We start from the raw sequence: 18,402 nt of genomic DNA, 5'->3' as shown, positions 1-18,402 counted from the left end.
AACATAATATCCCCAAAGAACAGAGAAGCCTTCTATTCCACGTTTCTGTCGTGAAAGGAAAACTTGACCCGACCTCCTCCCGAGGCTCCTGCTGGTGTCGCAAGATGGCGCTAGAGCATCGACCATGTGTCCCCCCCACCCCAACCCTCCCGCTTCTCTTCCTCTGCTCGGTTCAGTCAGCGCCACAGCATCAGCACAGCAGCTTTCCCTCCTTGCCTGTGAGCCTAATGGGAAATTTCAAGTCACCTAAATAAAAAGGAAGGTGTAATTAACGCGACGCGCTATTAATTGCATCTGCTAGAGAGCGGATGAAGGGCGCGAGGGCGCACTTTTTTCCTTTTTTAAAATGTTATTTATTTTATTTATTTATTTTTATTACAGAGCTTCACAAAAGTCTACTTCAGAGATCAGAGAGTTGCAGAGGGGGCTTTAAATGCCGGGGTCATTTCATACCAGGCGTCCAAATGGCAGGTCAAACGGTGAGTGGGGGTGGTGATGATGGTGTTTCTTCCCACATCAAAACAACGCGTGAAGACGCGCTTTCTGGCAAGCTGGTATTACATCATCATCGTCTCGTATAGGTTAAGTTAAGCACATTAGCGTTGATTAGAATGACACCCACCTTGAATCAGAGGATATCTGCATATTTTTTATTTTTCTGTTTAAAGCACACGATTGGTTTTTAGTTCTTTATGATCAGCTTTATTGATAAACACTATCAATACCTTATTAGCTACTGATTGCCAATCCACCTCTCTGTTTGCTTCTTAATTCTGAGAGAGAAAAGAAGCACTTCATCCATGCTCGTGAGGCTGCAGACAGAACAGGAAACGGATCCGATTCTAATTAATATTATTCTGACAGGCACAAGGCCCGCGCGCAATCACGCACATTTTTAAGCAGGAACTTTTGCATTTGGCTGTCAGATCCAAGCTTGAAAAAATAGTAATAATAATCAGCTAGGCTAGATTTTCACACACGTGCACACAAACATCACACCAATGCTTACTGTGGGGAAATAACTCACTCAAGGGAAAGGGGGAAATGCCATCAGGGTCACCAGTGTCAAACTCACGGTCACCAGAAGAGAAGAAACAGAAGAAGAGGGTTTTTTTTCTTAGTATTTTTTATGTTAGCACATCGGGACAAATTTAAAGCGTTCAGGTTTTATCTGAAATCAGGAAAGCATCGTCGCGATGCGTTCAATTGCCAGTCTTTTAACCCTCATTTAATCACGACAGCCTAAAGTTGTGCTTAGGGTTGAAAGCTGACTTCATAAGATACATTTTTGTCTTCTTAGATTAATTAATTATCTTAAGAAATAAACTAGACAGCGTCATTCAAGGGAGGAGAAGAGGAGCAAAAGAAGGGGGGAAAACTAAATAAAAACATCTACATCTGCTCACAATCTTTGTGTGTAATCCTGCGTGATAAAAGAAAAAGTCCACATATTAGTAAAAGAAAAAGATTACCGCATTGGACCGTGATTCAGCCCTCCAAAATGACCACTTTTTAGTCCTCGGACTCCACTTTGGGAAGTCCTAATTTAACCCTAGATGGAAGCTGTGGTTTTCCCAGCCAAAGCCAGTTCATTTAAAAGCAGCCTCGGGGCAGAAACAACACATCATCGGCTCACAATCTTCCATTCATCAACCCTGATTTTCTCTCGGCCATTAATTCCACTCAAACGAATGGGCTCAAAGCAAGAAGCATATTTTTTAACAGCACAGCTGTCAGGCAACTCAGTGCAGCAGCTCCCTGATTTGCTCGGTTTCACGGAAATATATATATGTGTATACATATGTGTGTGTGTGTGTGTGTGTGTGTGTGTGTGTGTGTGTGTGTGTGTGTGTGTGTAAATAAAATAAATACATTTAGCCTCGACGTTGGAAAAAAGCTGTTTAATATCAACCCCGTTATTTAAAAATGTGCAAGTCCGTTGTTCATGTGTCAAGTGATGAAACACCTGCAGGCATTCCTCACCTCTGCGTCATATCTACCCCAAGTTCATCCAGTGAATATGACATAGCCTATTCCCCCCCCCCCCCCCCCCCCCCAAAAAAAAACAAAAAACAAACAAAAAACAAAACAAAACAAACAAACAAGCAATTAAACAAAAACAGCAAGAAGAACAGCGTTGGATTGCTACAGGTCTACATCCCACAACTTGTATTTCCAGTGAATTGTGACTTGGATCGATTGGTTTTAAAGCTACTGGAAGAAAGATTTCAATGCCATGATGGTTTCTGCTTGTTAATGATATTATTATTATTTTTTCTGCAAATGAAACACAGAGAAGGAAGAGGAGGAGAAAAGAAAAGCAGTTTCCACATGAGAGGGGAAAAAAGTCCCTGGATTTCTCTCTTTGCATAAAACAAAAAGGCGAGCTACTGCACGGAGAAAAACATGTATATACATTTAGCTGTGACGGTCCAGGCTGTGGCAATCCCGCTATTACAAAAAAAGAAAGAAAAATAGGTCTCTCTTTCTGTCACCCCGTCCCCTACAAAACAAAAGCCTTCTCGGCTCGTCATTTCTTATATATCTCACCCTTTGTCTCTTCTGTAAAAGCCACCCAGAATAAATTACAATCTCATTAACAAAACTAAAAAAAATAACATTAAATAAAATGTCTACGCGCAATTTCCCCCCGTTACATAAAAAAGGCAAAACAGACGAACAAAAAGGCTGCATGGTTATTGTAAAATAATAATAATTTTGATCATATGCTGCAATTTTTGGAACGCCACTAAAATATGTTTTGAGGACAAATTATTCGCACATTAATTTTGTTTTGTAATCCTCCCCTTAGATCGTTTATTTGTGGACATTTCTCTGCTATATTTATGTGGATTCACTCTTAAAGCACTGTTTTTATTTCAGAGCGGGCGCAAAATGGCGAAAGCAAACTCTTACTAGGCGAATTAAGCCAAAAAAAATAAATAAATAAAAATAATAATAATGCAAAATAAAAGTTCAGAGGAATTTAAAAAACAAACAAAAATAGCAGACATTTTTAGACGTCAAAATTAACGCGTTACCAAAAAAAGAGAGAAAGAAACAAAAAGAAAAAAAGTCCGAACCATTTAAAAAAGGTACACAAGTGCAAGGCGGTGGGTTTAGGCTATGGACTCTGAAGCTCAACCTGCTCGTGTGTGATTTTTGTTTTGTTTTTTGTTTTGTTTTTTTGTTTTTTGGGGGGAGGGGGACAAAAAAATGAAAGAAAATGGGAAAAAGTGCCCCAGTGAAGAAAAAGCGAGAAAAAAGAGGGATGACTTTTTAAAGTTATACAATATTTACAAAAGCGGATCCAAACTGTTCTGTGAGAGTTGCTTGTGTCGAGATCTGTGTGTGTGTGGAGCCCATCCTGTTGTGGGGAGAAGAAAAAAAAGAGAAAAAAAGAAAAAGGTGCCATATAATCCAATCAATCGCCACGGAGCCCCAATCCTGGAGCTGGGAGACGCTCTGAGGGGGGAAATAATAATATTTAACGCTTGTTGTGTGGAAAACACGGACTTTGTTGTTTAGACTGCTGGCTGACTCACGATAGAGGTCACACACTTTTTATTTACCACATCTCTGCGCTCAGGCCATTTATACTGAAGAGTTTAACCAGTGAGCTGCACGTGCACTAATATTAATAATAATAATAATAATAATAATAATAATAATAATAATAATAATAATAATAATAATAATGTGTTCTTAACTAAATGGTGACCTCAGTCCACACAGAATAATTAAAAGCGGTCTGGCTGACAGATGGGACTCAGGCGATGCTCACCCTCAGCTGGACTCCACTGCACTGGGGCTGAAGCCTATACCGGCCTCCACTTTACTCCATTAACGCAGCTCCTTTGACCTCCCACTGCACTACCCACACACCCATCACGGCTGGACGCACAATTTAGAGCCACAAAACTAAAAAAAAAAGAAAGAAAAAGAAACGAAAATAAAATAAAAGATTAAAAAACGTCTTTGATTTCCCTTTTACGCACAGCCCCAAAAAGGTTGGAATTGATATATATTAAAAAAAAATAGAAGAAGAAAAAAAACTGGAAAATGGAAGCTTTTCTTCTAAAACCATTCTTCCCCTCCCCTCCTTTTTTCGTCAAGTATAATTTCAGTACACAATAGGGGCTACACCTTGAAACTGCGTCGTCTGGAGTCACAGTGCTGGGCATGTATCCTCGGAGAACATAACACGGGCTTATGTTCCTTCAGCTCTGCGAGAGGGGAGGACAAAAAATGTCCTGTCCTCCCGTCACTCGTTTTCCATTTCTCAGATATTCACTGCAGATATTGTGTCAGTAATCACTGCAATCTATTATACATAAAACACCCACTATATCGTTTCATAGTCCAGTGATTTATATATAACCTTGGGGGGTGGGATAAATTAAAACGGTAAACAAGTCCTGGAGGAGCCGGTCCGGCAGAGTTCATTGGACCGGGGTCTGGACCCCGTGGTGCGGCGGCGTGTCCCCGTACACATCCTCGCTCCCCGGCAGCGCTCCTCCCGGAGGGGTCATGCGTTTTTCCTTCTGTCTCCTGTTACAAAACCAAACCCTCACCACTTCTTTCTCCAGGTGCAGACTGTCCGCCAGGCCGATTATTTCCGACGCTGCCGGTTTAGGGCACTTCAAAAAATGGCTCTCCAAAGCTCCTTTTACGCTTACCTCGATTGAAGTCCGTTTTTTTCTTTTCCTCCCCTGCGCCGCGATTTTGTCCAGGCTGGTCGGGCTGCCCGAGGTGGAGTCCGCCTCCTCCAGCCACTTGTTCAATAGAGGCTTCAGCTTGCACATGTTTTTGAAGCTGAGCTGCAGGGCCTCAAACCTGCATATGGTGGTTTGCGAAAACACATTTCCGTACAGGGTCCCCAGGGCGAGTCCCACGTCCGCTTGCGTGAATCCCAGCTTGATCCTGCGCTGTTTGAACTGCTTGGCGAACTGCTCCAAGTCGTCCGAGGTCGGCGTATCCTCATCCGAGTGGTCGTGGTGGCTCTGCGGCCGGTGCTGGTGCTGATGCTGGGACGGAGGGTGGCCGTGTTCGCTGAGGTGCGGGCTGTGGTGGTCTTCGTGACTGTCTCTTAGGTTGTGGTGGTGCATCCCCTGCCCGCTGCCCGGGATGAGCCCGTTGACGGTGAAGCCCGGCTGAGAGTAAATAAGGCTTTGGCCGTTTGTCGTCGCCATGCTCTGTATGTGCGCCGCCGTGGTGGTTCTCCACGCGCGGGCGTCGTGGTGGTTCCCGTGCGTCTGGTGCACCAGGTGGGGCGGCCGTGACTGGTGCTGCAGGTTGCTGCTGGAATTGTGCATCTCGTCCCGGGCGCCCTGCACCGCGGGTTTAATGTCCTGCTCCGCGCCGAGCGGGCTCGAGGACCACGGGGCTCCCTCTCCGTGGGACAGCGCCGTTATCCACTGGTGTGCGTGGCTGAGCGTGTGGCTGTTGCTCTGCAGCGGGTAGTCGCTCTGCAACAGGCTCTGCGCGTCCCGGTACGCCGTGGCTTGCTGCATGCTGCCGGGCTCCGAGTGCACGATGGATGCGCTGGAGGTGAGAATGTTGTAGTGGTTAGACGCTGCGGTCGCCATGACTCTCGGAGCCGGACTGGTCGCTCTTATTAAAGGAACCTCGCATTTGACAGAACCTCTCCTGCCCACAGGCGGCTCCCAGGCGCTCTGCCAAGTGGACGCCGAAGCGCACCTGGACTCCGCCCCGCCCCCCGCCGCTCATTGGGTACGGGAGGATGATGGACGGGGTTACCAGGGGCAACGGCGCGGCGATTGGCCGCGTGGAAGTCTCAACAAACACTACTGTCTTTGTTGGAGAGGTGCGAGCCGAGGCTCCCGTGGAAGCGGAGAGCCGGAGTGCAGCATGGGGAGACGGAGCACCGGGATCAGCAGCGCAGCTGTAAGATCCAGTTCATTTACTTTGATAATCTCGTTCTATCCAGACTGAGACTGCAGGGAGTCTAGTTCCAGGAGACCCGGAGCTCTTCTGTATTTAACCATTCAATCCCTAATTTAGGTGGACTTCAGATTTTTATGCACATTTATGGCATTAAATACTGGAAAAAGTGCGAACCCTTCTGATTTGCGCATAACTTTTCCCCCCTCAGTGCCATCAAGGACTAGACGGCGTTTTGTGTAGTCTACATTTGCAGTAAAGCTTAGTTCCGTCTGACATCTTTGTTTTAGTGCAACATTTCTGCTTGTCGTTGTAATGCATGCATATTCATATGTCTGCTGCTGTTCGTGCAGAGTTGTCTGTGTACTGTAAGCAGGAAAAATGCATCATATTGCGCTGTCTCTCCTCGAGGATGAATATATATCTTAGATGAGCCAATCATTTTTTTTATAATGACTTTTTATAATGACATATATTGGAATGAAACTAAATGTAACAAATCTGTCACACAAGAAGCTTCTAAAGTGAAATATTTGATAGAGAAAGGAGCTCAGGCATGTTTTAAACAATTTGATTTTATTTAAAAAAAGACAGTAACAAAATGTTAACAAACTTTTGAACATTTGCTGCCATGCAGACTGAAATGTATTTAAAGTCTTCAGGTAAAAACATTGCGCTCTGCTTAAACTGAGGTGTGTGCCATTAGCTGGCATCAGTCTCAGGTGATTTTTGCAGCTGGTAATGGGGACTGGGATCTTTAAAAGCATCGGCTATTCAAGCTGCACTTCCTCAAACACTGACGCTTTCCTGTAAAAGTGTAAACTAGTATATTTTTTCCCTTCACCGAAGGCTTGTAAATGTAGATGTCGGTCAGCTGTCTTGACTTTAAAACTTTTAACAGCCCATAAAGTAAACAGATCAACTTTTGTGTCCAACTAGGCTGTAAAGTGAGTTTTACAAGTCTGTCTTGGTGGGAGAGGCTACATGCTGATAAAAAGAAGGAAGCCCCCTCCCAGTTGAAGTTATGGCTTTCTCTCTCTATACATATATAGCATGGAGGACTTGCAAAGTTTAGTGATTAAAAAAAAGAGAGACATAAAACTCTATCCAGTGTGCCCTTATTACATGCAGTTTAAAGGATATTATGAGGGACTAAATGGCTGTTTACAACACTGTAAAGAACCTGTATATGGGGCCATTAGAGCATGGTGCAACTGTACTGAAGGCTTATTCACTTCACTAAAAGAGATTTCAAAATTATTTTCAGGTCTTATATAGAACGATTACAGAGTTAATATTGTGTGAACACCTTCTCTGGTTGCTCGTCATCCACTAAAGTGAAACTAGAAAGAAGTGAAGAGGAGGATTAAGTCCAAACTCAGGCCTCTAGTCCAGAGCAGGGAGGGCAGGTTTCCATCCTGTCTCAGCTGTCCCCCCCCCCAACCCTCCAGTGTCAGCTTCGGGGACCAGGACTTTGTCCAGAGAGGGGACATTCCTGGCCAACTGCTGCTGGTTGCCATAGGGAGAGGTAAATGAAACAACAGCAGTTGCATCGCTGCAGCTCTCCCCCACCCCTGTTCCCGGACTATCTAAAGGCCTCTATTTAGAGAGGCTCTCTACTGCGGGGACAAAGCTTTTGCAGGGATAAAGGAGGGAGGAGTAAAGAGCACAGGGCCCTGAGAGGGAGAAAGGGCTAGAAAAAGCAAAAAAAAAAAAAAAAAAAGATGAGAGAGATTATGTCTGTCCTCAAAGCTGCTCCTCACACTCCGCTGAGAGAAAGCAAACTGTGAAAAAAATGACAAACACATCTTGGACATTTTTCACTGGCAGAGGCACATGTTTAACTTTCTAACTTCTGAGGCAGTAATTCTGCATGTTAGAAGACATTAATGATTCCTGCTGCATGTGTGCAATTAACAGTACCTTTGGTTAGTCTATGGCCTACAACAATTTAGTCCACCAGAAATAAAGTCATACATACTGGCCACAAATTAAACCTATAAATCAACGCAGGCAGTTCTTCAATATCCACAATTTATAACTTTCAAAGTATGCAAATGACTCAAACTGTAATTAAACATTTTATTTAATAACTTTGGACCTGCAGTAAAATTAAGAGGCAATAAAAAAGCAATTATCAAAGAAATACTTTTCACCCCCCCCCTCCCAAAAAAAAAAAAAAAAAAAAAATTCTAGCCGTGCAACGAAAACACAAATGGTGAATATTCACGCTCACAAATCATTATTAGTGATGTTAATTTATTCAAAAAGTTCACACAGGAACACATGTCGTGTATATAGACAAAGGTCTGGGAACAATGCAGGGCCATCCAACAAAGAGCAAGTGCTAATTGCAAAATGTCGCTTCTCTATGACCTGAATTGCAGTTTCAATTCATATGCTGATTTAAGTTGTACTACAACTTTTTCTTTGCGCTTTGATGTCGCTTAAGTGGCCAAAATTCTCATTTCTGATCTTTTATGCCACAAAATATGAACAAAAGACAAGTAACGTAACCAACTTAGAATACATTTGAGACTGTTAGCTGTATAGTAAATACATGTTTTGTCAGCAAACTTTCAAAAAGAAAGAAAACTGCCATCAGCCCTGATTCATTGCGGAGATAAACAGTGGACAACTGCTACAATGCTTTCTGATGGTCTGTTTACATCAGTAATACGCAGCAGCATAAAGCGAGTGATGATGAAGAGCAAAAACACACGCAAAATCCTCGTATTCCATGTATCACTCGGGCTCTTCAATTAAGTATTACTGATTGGGCCTTTAATGGATCTCATTTCAGAGGCTAATAATCTTTCATAGGAGTGAATCCAGCTGCACCGACAGCACATGAAGAGGCCAGGATTTAAGTCATACCAGGAAAAAGTTTCCAGGCACGGCTCAGTAATTCATTCTGGTAATATTGAACATTATTGTGGTGTAACATTGAAATCGGCCAAATCAAAAGAACATTGTGGTAATTAGGCTGTAATTCAAGGAATTACCACATCGCCACACAGGCTTAAATAGTCGTGTTGGGAGAAACGCAAAGCACATTATTTTAATGGCGTAATATGCAAACTATGGCTCGTTTCAATTACGTGGCTTAACAATGCATAAATGATGCGAGCCTTGTTATTTGGACTGCAGGGTCCGTAGTTATTCAATCACACAGAGGGGCCAGCGTTAGGGGCCACGCTGCCTTTCCTCTCATGCACCGAGACGCAGTGAGGGTCGCTGCCAAACTGCATTTAAGGGAATAAAAATGAACAGTAGAGAATGTAAGCGTTAAATTAACAGTAGGATAATTATATGACCCGTGTGCTGTAAAGATTCAATTTCTAACGCTCTAATTAGGCGACTGTCTCCCCATACATCAGCTCACATCCCTCTGCCAATTTCTCACCAGAAAGCGTCCTGTGAGCGGAAATAATTTGATTTTATTAAGACACGGCTCATGTAATGAAGAAAATCAAAGGAGGGGCTGGTTGAGTATGATATGTTTTTTAAATCACTGATTGTTCCACGATCTCAGTCCGCTGAGTCCTATTTAAAGACGAGGACATTGGGGTCCAAACTGAGGGAGAGAGGAAGGCGAGGCCCAATCACTCTTCGCTGTCTGTGAACGCCAAAGAACGATTATATTAACCCGTGTAATGAAAAGTATGTCCACCGCCCACTGCAGAGAGAGGATACAGCACCTTAACGTGTCAGACCTTTCAGAAAGAAATTTGTAATCATGATTATTTTCACAGTCTTAACTAATGAAACTTACTTATCAGTTTCCAGAACACAAACAGCCCAGAACACAGTGGGGTGGGTGTGTGTGTGTGTGTGTGTGTGCGTGTGTGTGTGTGTGTGTGTGTGTGTGTGTGTGCGCGCGCAGTAGGAAGGTTTTCACACCCATGTGCTGACAGGTATGGTTAGGTTTGGCTGTGCTCACCTTAAACCTGCCTTGCATATGCATGCACAGTATAAAAAAACAATTCATGACATCATCATTTTGAAAGCCAATCACAACTCAGTATGCAGTTTTGGTGTGATGTGATTTGAAAGCCTCCATTCACTGAAAACAGGCTTCTTGGTGATGCAGATGCGTTATCTTGTGTCCAGTAGGTTAACTTGTTTTGTTTAATTTTTTTTCCAGTGAAATTTCAGTCTAAAATAAACCTTCAGTGAAGCTGCTGAACTTTATGTGTGGAACAACTTGCTAAATTAAATTAATTTAATTCCCGTCATAAACATTTATTTTTGTCCAGCCGACAGTCCAAAATCCAAAAAGATTCATATGGTTACCTTAGAAGCCGTAAACAGTCACTAGATATTCATATTTGAAAATCTGATTCGTTTTTTTTACCTTGTATTTAAAAGTCTAATCAATATCAGAAAATACTAGAATTTAGTTTGATGATTTATAATAAAATATAGAAACAATACTGTAACATCTGTAGAAAATATATTTTTAAAGTAATGTAAATAATGTTATCATTGAAAATAATCTATGACTTTTCATAGTTTAAATGAAACAAACTCAAAATACCAGTGGACAAATGTTTACATAACTGTACTAAAGCACACACAACAAAAAAACAATTATTTGCAGCATTACCACCTATGAATTACTAGCACAATATTGATATATCTTTTTTTTTTAAATATCACGGTTATCTCTAATATAATACACCTCTAGATTCCTGTATGATATCCAGGCTTTCTTTGTAAAAGATAAAATCCAATGAAGCACATTTAGATTGTAACAGCTTTGTGTTTAATGCAGCAAAGATACAAACAGTCCCCGCTGGAGCATTATTGCTCTACCGTGGTGTCATCTTTGGGGAACAATCGTGATGAAATGGAAATCTGTTTACTTTGCATTTATCAGCTGCCTTGACTTTAGCTGATAGCAGAACTGATACAAAACCTTCAGATCAGAAGAATACAATCAGTGTGGGCTCATTTAAATACAAATAAAGTACATGCCTTATTTTTAATTTATGCAATAAAATAAGATCCCCTAATCCTGAGTATATACAGCCAGAAATATATGCAGCGAGCACAGATCACTTCCTTCGAAGTAATAACAGAGTTTTATTTCAGATTAGCTGTTCGGATGTCAATAATTCTCGCCAAGGCCCGTTTCGAATCTTGCATAACGAGAGCCGACCCACGCCTTTCATCCTTACTGTAATTGTTGTGTGCATCAAAGACGAGGGAGACTGACAGGCTGTATGGGAGGATTAATACAGTGGGTGAGTGACGACATACTGAGGCGGGAGGGAGGAGCGAGAGAGGGAGAGGAGAGCGAGAGACGAAGGTATGGGGGTGAGGAGGAGGAGAATGAGAGAAAAGTAGGAGAGGACAAAAAGTGGGGAGAGAGTTAACGAGAGGGACAGCATTAATTGTGTGCTTTGTGCCGGGGCTCTTTTGCTGAGTGTGGCTGTCGAGGTGCGGGCACTCACCCCTCCAGCAGCCCGCCGTGATCTGAGCCAGCTCTCAGACTGCTGTATTCCAATGCAATTAGGCCACTCAAAGGCCTGCTTAAAGCTGCACCCCCACCACACACACACACACTGATAGCAACATCCCCTGTGGGTCCCCTTCATTGTAGCAGGGACGTGTATTCTGTCCCTCTTTGAGGCCTTGGATGAAGAGACCACCCCGGGGAGCTGAAAAAAAAAGCAAGGATTACCTCTCTTTCTGTCCCCTTTCCCTCTGTCTTTCTCTCTCTCTGCCTCTTTATCTTCCTCTCTTTCTGGTTTCACCTCTAAAGTCTATCAGCTCGGGCAGGCAACTGAGCTGAGCTCCCGTTAGCTTCTCCAAAGAGACACAAGTTGGAGCTCCTTTTTTTTTTCTTTTTGCAGGAGGAAACAGAAGAAGAGGAGCAATGAGGCATTCCTGTGATGGATGTCATTGTGGGACTGCTCTAGCAATACCACTTCCCTCTTCCTCTTTCATTATTCATGCAGTCATATATTTCAACAAGTGGCGTGGGGCGTGTAGCTCGCTAGCTCGTCCCCGTTGGCACAGGCGCCGCAGCCTCAGTCAGTCTGTCCCCCTCTGTGTGCTGTATTAAGAGAAAGCGCTCCATGATAGCAGAGCTCTCTTGGCTGGCTTTCAGTGCGTCTCATTCCCCAGAAAGCATTTAAAACAGATTACAAACCTAACGCTACACCTCCCCAATAAGAGAAGAGAGGAGGAAAGAGGAGGAAAAAAAACCTGGCACATTAGCACCTGCAATACTAGTCAATGGCATCAACAGATTAACGAGGTAATCCACACAATGAGGTCTTTGATTCGTGTGGTTTGGCAGGCAATAATGCCAGGCATAATACACACTGTTATTTCAGGCTGTCCCAGCACGAGAAAACCTGGCAGAAGCTGATCTCTCTCTCTTTTATTTATTTATTTTTTGTTCTTTCTATCAGATGAGCTTCTTTTTTTTTTTTGAAGATTTTTAACTTGTGCATCTGTCGCTTTTGCCCGTTTTCTTGTCGGGGAAATAACCTGCTGGCTTCTCCTGTGGCACATGTGAAGCGAGGAATCACAGGCTTTCTGAAGGCTGTTTAAACAGCAGGGCTGAGGAGCTCTCCATCGTCCTTCCCCCCTTATTTTTCTGCATAAGGACGTGTGTACAGGATAAGTGTGTGTGTGCGCGCGCGAGTGTGTGCGCGGAAGATCTCGCAGCCCCATCGCTCATGTGCGGCTCGATTAGCCCCACGTGCCTCGTTCGTCAGACGTGGAGGCAGAGCAGATGGCAGAAGACGCACCGTGTTACCATGCTGGAGCACTATGTAACGCTGCTCTAATTGAAACATCAATACTGCCCTGTCAATACACTACTGCTACTTTACAAAACACCTCCACCAACAGACCTGCACTAGACTGGCAAAGAAAAAAAAAAGTTTACCGCCCGGGGTGAAAGTAACTTTCTCTGTAACGCTTCCTGGTCTTTTTAATCTCCTAATATTAACACTTCACTTGCTTTCTGTTTGTATACAGCTTGTGGTGTTAAAGGAAGCATGCATGGGAAAAAAAGAAAAAAGGAAGAGATCCTCCTCAGCAGTATCTCCACTGTGGCAAAAATTTTAATGAACTGATAGAAAGTTGAGAGAGCTCACATGGCTGTGATCAGTAATTCGACGTTATTGGGAATTCAGTGGAGAACAGAGAGAAATTAGGCGGCTAGGAATTAATTTGTTATTTGTCCAACTCAATGAGGAGTGACGCAGCCCCCTTTAATGAACGGGGTAATCCATTTCTTATTGCACGGAGCTGAATTCACCCTTCATTGAAGTGGAAAAAGACAAACATATCTTCCACTAACCTTTGCTACTTCCGAAGGCAAACCAGGAGTGGGATCGGGGGTTGGGGGGCGGAGACGAGCGCTGCTGGAGCTATTTGTTTTTCAGAAACAGGGTTTTGGGGTTTGTGTAGGCGAGAAAGTGGGTTTCAAAGCCGACCTACAATAAGTCATCTTTGCTGATACCGAGGCCACAAAGTCAAAATACAGTACGCTGACTTGATTCATGATTAACTGGCTTTTCTGCACTGTGGAAAACTACAGTCTTTACGAAACTATGGTTCATGGTTGTGTTTTTAACTCCCTTCCCTCTGCCCCGCCCCCTCTCATGCCTTTCTGCTCACAGATCCGTCATCTGTTGGATCTAAAACGCTTGATTGTGCCGACATCCTGGATCTTCTGTGAGGGCAAGGACCTGCGCTCCTCATCCGCGTCGTCCCCGAAGGTCTCGGTTTCAGGAGGCTCCCTCTCAATAGTAGGTCTTGTTTTCTGGGCAACATGTGTGTCAAGTATCTGTGGGACAGTGTAAATAGTCATAAGATAGCAGTCTAGGGTCTGATTTTGCTCTTCAGTTCACTTATTGGGTAATTTTATAATATGAAAATTCTCCTACAATCGAAAACGCTGTACCTGAGTGGGTTACATTTCAATAGGGAAAAATCTCTTTAATTAATTAACTGAATATCACAATAGTTGCCAATTGTTTCAGCTGTTAAAAAACAAACAAAAACAAAAACAAAAAGACCAACCACATATCTATTATGAAAAAAAATAAAATAAAGCATTCTGGTGGCCAAATGGGCAGAGTGCCATGTGTCTAGCGTGCAAACTCACATTCCTCGAATTCATTAAATCAAATCATTTTCCCTTCATCTATTCCACTCCTCAGTCTTCACCCCCCCTAACAGAAAAAGCACAAAAAACCCAAACTATAAAAATAACCTGTGTTTTAGGACTGGTGGGGGTTGCAGCTTACCTTGAAAGCCAGACTAGATGTCAGGCTCGACTTAACCGGTCTGTCTCCTCGAGTTTTTCCCATCTGGTTAATGAAACAGATGTTTCATGTTAAAGACAAACAAAATATGTACAAAATATGGCTCTGTTGTGTGGGGGAAGCGAAAATACACTGATTCCTGCATTTCCCATAATGCAGATTTCTTCCAACCTGGTAATGAACCATATTTTTCAGCTTCTTAAAGTTATTCCTCACCGTGACACCAATGTCTTTACAGGCTGAGCAGCACTCGGCTACACTAGCAAGCTGCATTCATGTGCAAAACCAGTAGAGAAACTCTAATTTCTAATAAGCAATATTTTATTTTTAGTAGCTATGGTACGTTATTTATTCTTGTTAAGGCTCCTTGTGGGCTTCCATCTGCTGCACTTCTCACCACCACCACTTGCAGCAGGAGTCGCGACTCCTTTGACATCCTTTTCCCCCTCCTTATGGAAGTCAAAAAGCTGAGAAAACACACAGAGGAAATGGGCCACGAGCTGTTCAGAGGAATCCAATTCAACTCTGTTTTTGCAAGAAAAAAGGCAAGGACAAACAGCTGAATTTGAAATCAATCAAACGCTGGCTCTGTCCACAGGAGCAACGTTCAGGCTCTGGTTACGATTTGATCTTGGCTCAAGTTTTCAGTGAGTGTTGACGTCTCAGAGTTGTGAGGAATCCCGAGCCGGCAGCTTACAGCGGGGGTTTTAGTGATACAGTATTTACAAGGCATGAGGAAGTGGGAGCGCTGCAACAGACGGCACCATACACGGTGCTTTCAATTATTTCTCACAGCATTCATGAAAATAGAAGCACAGCGGGGAGTACAGTATGAACGACAAAACTATAAAAAGACACGGAGTGAAAAGAGAACTCCCAAGCTAAAATAAATGGCGTTGTGTGCCGTTGCTTGGTGGAGAGCTCAGAAAAATGCATGCCTCCCAAAAAGAGTCAGAAATAGCGTAGAGTACAGACCAGAGTAGGGGTGATGGAGCAAAATGGATGCATAAATAACTGGAAGGAGGTTGAAGTTTGGATTTGAGAGCATCTTATGAATCGGTTTTTAGAGTTATGTTGGCCTGATGCTCTAAGTAGTGGGCATCAAAGAGCCTCTCATACACGCAGATCCATTCATAATATTAAATATGAAGGCTTGATGGAAACTTGCTGCAACTTACATGGGTTTCAGAAAGGAGAACACCTGCTTTTTAAGTTTGTCGCTGTTAGCATGCTAATTCGTTAACATTTGCTAAGCACAAATGAGGCTAACGGGAATATGGCTAATTTTCTACTGTAGGTTATTGTTTGTGAACCTGCCACCTTAAATTATTGGCTTGATGATAATGCTATAGAAAAACAGACAGAATACAAACATTTCGGCACATAATCATCATCAATCCGTCCTGTAGTTGATCGCATATATTTTTGGGGTCTGGATCAAAGCAGTGGACTGACTCCCAGCCCTACTGACCTTTCAGCTCATACCGCTATGCTGCTAACATGGGTGAAAACAAATGAAGCACCCAGTCCAAACTCATGATGCTGTTTCTTACATCAGAGTGTTTCTCTCTGCACTGCCATGTTATATTACAGTCTTGCAGTATTTATATGCCTTGATAACTTATCAAACAAGCGCAGTGTGATGCTGCAAACCTCAGCTAAGGCTAAAACCCGTTCCAAAGTAAGAACTTAGAACAGAGACCAGATTGTGATATTTTCTTGACAACACCAAACAAAAAAATAAAATTGCAATAACTTTGCGTGAAAACAGACCAACTCAACCGATCACATTACCTGTTGGCAGAGGTAATACGATTCAACAGCAACAGCAGCTTCGGGTTTATGTTGTTTGCTGTGTATTAACATCATTCATTGTTCAATTAACAAAAAATTTTTTGGCATCAACCTTGATTGCTTTATTTAAAAAAATATATATACATATTAAAATGAAAACCCAAAGATATCTGTCAGACTGTTTGTTTTGTAATTGTGTCACAGAGTTCCCAGTTCAGATCAGAAATGATGGTGGTGAACACAGTGTTACTGTTATCCAAGAGCAAGGACGACAACTACGATGAACAAATAGAAAAATCCACGACCACAAAAAAAAGAATAAAAACAACCTCCAGATGAAAAGCTTCAGATTGGTAAATTTAGCATATTCAAGCGAATAGGCGCACACACCTACACTGCATCCTTTCTGCCCTCCAACACATCACCGCAGACAGACGACAACCAGCTTTTCCTCGAGCTGATCTTTCTCTCTTCTCTGAGATGAGAAGATGCTGGTGAGTAGAGAGAGGGAGAGGCTCACAGACAGAGACGTTTGTTTCCCAGCCCTTCCACCGTCTTCCGTGGGACGACCCTCCCCATCCACCCCCAACCAACCAATCCCCCCCCCCCAACCTAATGGATCAAACAAAGGACATCATTTGTAGGCCAAGTCTTTTTCTGAGCGTCTCTCTCCTCAGCTCTGCATACCAATCCAATACAGCCCAAGGAAAAAAAGCCACGCTGTGGTACGAGTGTGCGTGTGTGTGTGCGTGCATGTGTGTGTGTGTCTCTGGGCCGGGGGTTGGAAGGTCTGTTTGCCTCTCCGCCAAGCATCGATTTATCCTTTTCTCCAATTTATTTCTCCTCCTTGCCTCTGCAATCCATTCAGATCTGCCTCTAGGGGAGGAACTCGGGGTAAAGACGTTGTCAGGCCTTGCCGTTGCCTCCTAACACCGGCTCAAAACTCATCTACAGGCCCGGGGACCGTGTACCCCTGCAAGGACACGTCGGGCAGCAATGTGTGCATGCAAACAGCTACCTGTCGTCCGGCGGCACACTTCTGTCAAGGCTGTAATTGGCCTGATAATGCAGCATAAAGGACAGTGACAGGGGCTTGTGAATTTGTTTCAGCTCAAACGCTGGGGCTGGAGCAATGATTAAGTAGACCGCAAAATGTCGTCTAATTTTCTAAGGAGCGTTATACCCTGGTGTTTTTTCTGCAGTAACAACTGTTGGAGAAGCCAGAATGATATTTAATTGTTCCTCATAATCAGGCCTAGACTACGAGCAGATATGATGGGAATAACAATATCTGGAGTCCCGATTCAACTGTCTGATCCTTATCTCTGCCTGTATGATTCTGACATTTTCAGATGTTATTACTCACACTCAAGGATTTGTATCCTAAAGCCTCGACAGTGACGACGATGGCGCTCAATAGAAATGCTGCATGTGCACAAATCCCACGGCTCTACCCCCTATCCACACACACACACACACACACACACACACACACACACACACACACACACACACACGCACACACACACACACACACACACGCGCACACGCACACACGCACACACGCACACACACACACAGAAACACCCTTGACAGAGATCTGTGAGCCATTCTTCAGTGTCACAGTGAGCGACGCCTGGCACATCCTTATACCTGAAGTTGATCAATGCAGATATGTCCAGGGGGAAATTGAAATCCATAGGAAATTAGGCGACGCAAGTGATTTATTGGAACAGTAAATCATGGTGCCTGTGATGTGTGGAGAGTCTGTGTTCCAGCTCTGTGCGCCATACTGTACCTTTCCTCTTAGTGACATGGCGATATCAGCAGCTCGCACCTTCTTCTCCCTCTCCATTTGGTAGATCCACTGCAGCAGGTCCATAGGAGGGGACTGGTCCCTCTGGAACAACCACCCATGAGGGATAGGGTGATTCAACCCCATGGACACAACACTCTGCAGGGGTCCCTCTGAAGTTAAAAATAGAAGCACAATTAGATTGCTGTATGCCTCACTACCTATGTTTCTATCTACAGTACATGCCAAATATGTTTCTATTTCATTTTTAAAATAAGACAGGAACGGTTCTGTGGTCTGTAAATACATAAAGTGTGCTGGAGTGGCTCTAGCTCAGGTAGTAGAGCGGGTCACCTACTAAGTGCTCCAGTCTGCATGCCAAATATCTTGCCCAAGGATGCATTCATCGGAGTGTGAATGTGTATGAATGCTAGTTAGGTAGCACTGAAAACCTAGAAAATTGTGATTGGGTGAATGAAAAAGTTGTATAAAGCGCTTCGAGTGCTCAGATAGAGTAGAAAAGCGCTATATAAGAACCAGTCCATTTACCATTTCTGAGGTTAGTAGCAGAAAAATGTTATTCAGGCAGTTTTGCTAAAATAAATGATATTGGGT

The 18,402-nt window shown here is 43.3% G+C and overlaps 2 protein-coding genes across 2 annotated transcripts in view; both read right to left on the bottom strand.

The window, feature by feature from the left end:
• Positions 1-2,077: 2,077 nt before the first annotated feature.
• Positions 2,078-5,680, bottom strand: pou3f2b (POU class 3 homeobox 2b). Its single transcript, XM_086310536.1, has one exon. The coding sequence runs from the start codon at positions 5,586-5,588 to the stop codon at positions 4,443-4,445; it is 1,146 nt and encodes a 381-aa protein (XP_086166662.1). The 5' UTR covers positions 5,589-5,680; the 3' UTR covers positions 2,078-4,442.
• A 6,655-nt stretch (positions 5,681-12,335) lies between these two features.
• Positions 12,336-18,402, bottom strand: part of LOC147318542 (furin-like) — a 71,063-nt gene continuing 64,996 nt past the window's right edge. Inside the window, exons 8-10 of the mRNA XM_086310537.1 lie at positions 17,791-17,960; positions 14,181-14,243; positions 12,336-13,717 (exon numbers count right to left, since the gene is read on the bottom strand). Coding sequence (XP_086166663.1) covers positions 13,556-13,717; positions 14,181-14,243; positions 17,791-17,960 — 395 coding nt within the window. The 3' untranslated portion in view covers positions 12,336-13,555. The remainder of the gene's footprint in view (positions 13,718-14,180; positions 14,244-17,790; positions 17,961-18,402) is intronic.

This window comes from Aulonocara sp. 'chitande type north' Nkhata Bay, linkage group LG11 (genome assembly GCF_057382095.1).
Source record: "Aulonocara sp. 'chitande type north' Nkhata Bay isolate Kocher_YH1m ecotype deep benthic linkage group LG11, A_spYH_male_GT1.1, whole genome shotgun sequence".
Lineage (NCBI taxonomy): Eukaryota > Metazoa > Chordata > Actinopteri > Cichliformes > Cichlidae > Aulonocara > Aulonocara sp. 'chitande type north' Nkhata Bay.
This window is presented reverse-complemented; position numbering and strand designations above follow the sequence as displayed.